This window comes from Limulus polyphemus, unplaced genomic scaffold (assembly GCF_000517525.1).
Source record: "Limulus polyphemus unplaced genomic scaffold, Limulus_polyphemus-2.1.2 Scaffold108, whole genome shotgun sequence".
NCBI lineage: Eukaryota > Metazoa > Arthropoda > Merostomata > Xiphosura > Limulidae > Limulus > Limulus polyphemus.
The window spans coordinates 329,024-334,307 of record NW_013665718.1 but is presented as its reverse complement, the minus strand read 5'-3'; the positions used below and the strand labels follow the sequence as shown (position 1 = coordinate 334,307).

The 5,284-nt window shown below is 39.7% G+C and overlaps 1 protein-coding gene across 2 annotated transcripts in view; it reads right to left on the bottom strand.

Moving 5' to 3' along the window:
• LOC106470966 (phospholipase A-2-activating protein-like) overlaps positions 1-5,284 on the bottom strand; it is a 48,529-nt gene that overhangs the window by 27,216 nt on the left and 16,029 nt on the right. For both annotated transcript variants that reach the window (XM_013931557.2, XM_022400403.1), the window contains exon 5: positions 4,213-4,376. In XM_013931557.2, the coding sequence (XP_013787011.1) occupies positions 4,213-4,376 (164 nt within the window). The remainder of the gene's footprint in view (positions 1-4,212; positions 4,377-5,284) is intronic.

Genomic DNA, 5,284 nt, shown 5'->3' with positions numbered 1-5,284 from the left:
TAAGTGAGGGTTCTCCATGGTCCACCAACCAAGCAGCTAGGAAAAGGTAAATGGTAAGAATCACCCTCGCTCCACTCGAAAGGGGGGGTGGAGATAATTGTTTTTGAATCCCCATTGGTCCTATTTCAGTCAGAAAGGTATTTTACTGGAAACAGTGCAGTGGGTGACTGTATAAACTTATTTTGAAAAGCCAGTAAGCACAAGCCAGGGAAGCAAACTGAGCACAGTATGGACTGGACAGTAGACAGATATCATATATATCACATGGATACCTCAAGTTGCCTTGTGGAACACCCCATCTCAACAGTGGGCATATATGGAGCAAAGGCAGATGGTATGAGCACTTTCTGTTATCCTGGCTTGATTCAGAATTTTGGGAAATAAGTGTACCCTGGGATGCACCCCCAGCCACTTGGTGGGATACAGTAAGCAAATGCAATAAACCAAAGGGGAATGTACTCACCTGCCTAAAGATGGTGGATAGACTGTAGGACAGAAAATGCAGGCAGGCAGTGACCTTCAGGAGATGAGAAAGCCAGATGGTGAAGAGAGTGGATGATAAAGTTTTATGCTAGGTAGTCACATGCCAGCTGGAAGGATCTCATCCAATAGCTGTTGGAAATGACCAGTGAGAGAATGAGAGAGATGAAATGCAAACCATCTGCGAGCAACAATTTCCTATGAGAAGTATGCCAAACAAATAATTTGGTGGAACCTATAAATGTAGAAGATTTATCCCTGGAAGAAGATGAATCCCATGGAATGTAAATTAGAAGATGAAAACCCTGAAAGTGAGCAGTATTTAGTTAAGTAGCAATGAACAAGGCATAAAAGTCTGTTCGGATCTGATCGATCATAGAAGAGTGAAATAGAAGGAAAGGAGAGAGAAGAAGGGTAAAAGTCTCCTCCCCAAGTGGCTGAAGACTGAGGGAGGAAGAACCAGTCTGGAGAAATAAGAAAATAAGGACGATGGAAAGAACACGGAATGAGTTACTGGCATAAAGGTCTGCACGACAGTAATCCCAAGCAAGAAGTAAAAGGAATATGTCTGAAGATAATATGGTAGAAGTTTAAGGTTGCCAGTGGCTCAACAGGGCGTGGGTAAGAGTGTGCAGGATGACACTGAGGTCCCAGTCAGGCATGGGAATAGGGCAAGTGTGTCTATGGATAAGGAAGGACCAGAACATGGTGGAGAGAATTAGGGAGGAAACATCTTGTGGTATCGAGAAATGTGAAATGGTGAAAGCCAGGCCCTCTAATAACTGGCAAAGGTAGAGTCAGCTGAACCCTGTTCAACAGCCTGGTAAAGAAAAGGCAAATGTCTGTGAGAAGTAAGATCAGGGGGACCAACATCAAAAGCCACATCCCCAATGCAGGAAGAAGGATTAGGAAGAACAATGTCTGGACTAGGAAAAGAAAGGATTACCAAATGGGAAAGTCTGGTTCAATAGGTAATGGACTGGACTAATCCAAATGTGAAGGTTGAAGGACAAGATCTCATGATGGAAAGGAGGCAGGAGATGTTGAAGCAATAGTGTGTATAATAGACAAGGAAAGAGGGAGTTGAGTTGTCAGGTAGCATAGAAAAGGGAACTAAGGGTAAGCCAGCCAGAGGGGTACCACTAAGACAACACAACAAAGAGTGTCTCTAGTCAAGGCCAGAACCTGAGATAAAGGCCTGAAATGTGGGTGATTATTATGACAAGTATAAGACCAGACCTAGCAGAAGGAAGAGATAGCCAGAGCCAAGAGATTGAGAACAGATGATCAGAAGAGAAGAAGCATGAAAATGAAAGGGTTGGCTTGGCAGCGATGAGTGCAGTCCCCAAGAAAGCTCCTCCAAGGGAAACTGAGGGAGAACATGGTATGGCCAAAAAAGGTGGTCTGTAACCCAGTTCATAGTACTCGCTATATTGCAGGTGAGGAAACCAGCCCATTGTGAATTGACCCAATAAAGAAGAGCCAGGGACTGAAAGCAAGAAGTTTTGGATTAGATACCCCATGGTAGTTAATTTAGGAAAAAAACCAAGGAGCTGTCAGAATGGAGCATAACAAAATGATCTACTAGGAGTGATAATAATGATATCATATCTGACAGTTTACAGGAAGTTCGAGCACACGGATATGGGAAGTGGACTCATCTTGGATACACGTGTAACATGTACAACTGTCATTTAGGGAAGCATAGGTGAAGAGGTGTAAGATCAATGTGGGAAGAGGTAATTGAACACAGCTGGTAATACTAGATTGGTCCAGCCACCCGTGCAAACACTAGAATAGAGAATGGAACAGGGGGACCATCGAGGTCAGAGAATCCTGAGAGGCATCTCACTGGGCACACAAGGACCAATGGAGGAGCTGCATGTGTGTGCGTGACCCAACAGGATAAGCAGTCCCTATGAAGCCATGGTCTCCAAACACTAAACTTCACATGCAGAATGCAAATCCTAATGAATATAAGTTCCATAGCTAAGATGAGGTACAATGGTGGAGAATGTGGAAACAACTACGAAAGCAAGGATTGATGACAGACAGCTTCAGCCCAAGAATACTTCCAAACTTCAGAGTAAAGAAAAGGGTTAGACTTGTACAAGGGAAGAAAGAAGTTGAACTTGGGATAGGAAAGCATCATTATCCAACAATCCCCAATAAAAAAAGAGGCAAGTGAGCATGGAATTGTAGAAGAGAATGGAATAAGAATAACTTGCAAAATTCTCTGGGGGTACAGTGGAGTGCCTTAGACTTGAGGTGTGGAGAGGAGAAGTAAAGATGTGGTAAAAGAAATCAGGCAAAGACAAAAGTATTGAGTACTGGAGGTTGAAATCAATGTCAACAGTCCCCCCCCCTTTCAAACAGGCAAGGGCAATCCCAAATGTGAGAATTGTTTAAGGGGATACAGAAGGATAAAAAAAACAAGAAAATATGAATCAGATAAACAGGATGACAAGGCTTGATGTCGCAAAAACATAAGCAGTCCAGGAATGGCAAATGAAACAAGTTAGAGTTAGGAGTAAAATGAAAAAGAATGGTGCATACCTGAGAAATTAAGGCCTAAGAATTTGAGAAAGTTGAAGTTTTTCTTCAACAGGAAAAGGAGTTCCCAAAGCTTAGGTGAAGGAAGAATCAAATTCGTCCTCCTCATTCACCCAACTAACAAGGGGATGGAATGTCTGAAGAAGAAACTGGAACTGAAAGTTTGTAAGCATGAGGGAACTCACAACCCTAATCTGAATGTCCGCCATATCAATCCCAGGGAACGTGCCTCCATGAGCCATAACTGTTACACAATCTGTGTGAGGATATTAGGCACTCACACAAGCAGTAGAAGATGTTACACAAACTAGTGTTCATAGTTTTAAGAAAAAAAAGAAAGTTCCTTAAATATCACAATTCTCATTAAACTGACAAAGGAGAAAGATGTCTGATATATTCAGTGCCAAGAAATAGAATGAAGGTCATGAGTGCAAAAGTATAGAGGAAGCTAGTGCACAGGGAGGTTGTGTCATCTTCCTACTGTTGGAGGGCTTTGCTGCATAATAACATCATTATACAGTAGTGTAAGTCATGAGAAATCTCATGAGTTTAGGTGGGAGTTGCCTAAAGGCTAGTAACATACAAATCTACAAGGCACAAGCACAGAGAAAATAGCTTTCCGTGTAAAGAAACTTATGTACAAAGTTATCAATCAAAATTACATGAGAAAATCAGTTTTCATAATGGTAATATTTTTCTCTATCAAAATAAACTGTTTTACACTGCATTGTTCTCACAAGTCATAAAACTAGAAATTATAGAACTATCAGCAAATAATGTTGATCAAAATCCTCTTTTCTTTTAGTTAAAGCTTTTCTATTTCTGACAAAAAGAACACTTATACAAATATTTCCAGGATTCAGATGAAAAATTAAGAGTTATTTTAGAACTTTAAAACCACAAATGCATAAATGAATCATACCACCATTAAAGTGTATTAGAAATTAAACAGAATAAGTGAAAAAGCAGTCTGAAAAAAAAAAAGAACTTTTCTCATTTGCTCATAATACAGATATTACAAAAAACCTCTGCCATTTAGCTAATGTTTTCCTGGCAATGCCTGCCTCTTTTATTTACATTTGTTTTGCTTAGTACCTGAAGAATCCCCAATCAAATATTACATCATACACATCTCCAAAGCTTTGTAGTATCACATGAACCTTAAATACACATATTTACCTGGTTCCAAAAGAACTTCTTTTCCTGGCAACTCATTAATTTTAAGATCACCAATTTCTCCTGCTGGCAGTGCAGCTTTTGATAATTCTTCTTCAAAAGCTTTTAATTCTTCTTTTGAGGCCTGTAAGCTAGGATTCTGTGTGAAAACCCTGGCTACTCCATCACTGTGAGTAAAACAAAGAAAACAAATTTAGATAGGTAAGATTCACATATCTATTAATCCTGTATTTACACATTTTTAAATCCACATAAACCTCTAACAAAACTTCAATCACATGTCTTAGTAGAAAGTTTCAGAACACCATAATTTTAACAGTGAACTAAACAAGAAAATAGATGTTACTGAACTTAATTTAGCATTCTCTCTCTTCCAAACACACCTAGAAATATAAAGAAGATGCATAATATTGGGCTCTTATATCATTATGTATATTCATTAGCCACATGTTCTCTCCTGCACAATGACGACCAAAATGCAAACAGTTGACAGCTTTGAAAGTGAAAATAACAGTACATTTTGGCCCAAATTAAGTAAATTAACCAGCATCCATATACCATGAACAAAAAGAAGCTGAAATTTCAAACAAGGCATGCACAATATGGGCAGGGTGGATGGAAGCATTATCATCTTGGAAGTAGTTGTCCCCATCAGGGTAAACATCAAGCATCACTGGATGCACTTTATCAGACATGATGCTAAGATAAGTTGTAGTATTCATTCTGTCTTCTAAAGGAACCAAGTAATCCAAGGTATGCCAGGAAAACATGCCAAAAACCATGACTCCACCACCAGAGATCTGGACAGTTAGGACCACACAAGAGAGGAGAGTTATTCTTGTGGCTTCATCCAAATCAGTCTTCTACCACCTGAGCAAAAAAGGATAAAGCGTGATACACTGGACTGCATCACCTTTCTCAGTTCTTATTAGTCCAATGTCTGCACTCTTTACATCATTCAAAGCATTGTTTCTTGTTGGTAACCAAGTCCAATGGTTTATGCAATGGTCTTCTATTGCTATAGACCATTTGTTGCAACATTTTTTGCAAGATACAGCTCCAAATGGGTGTGGAA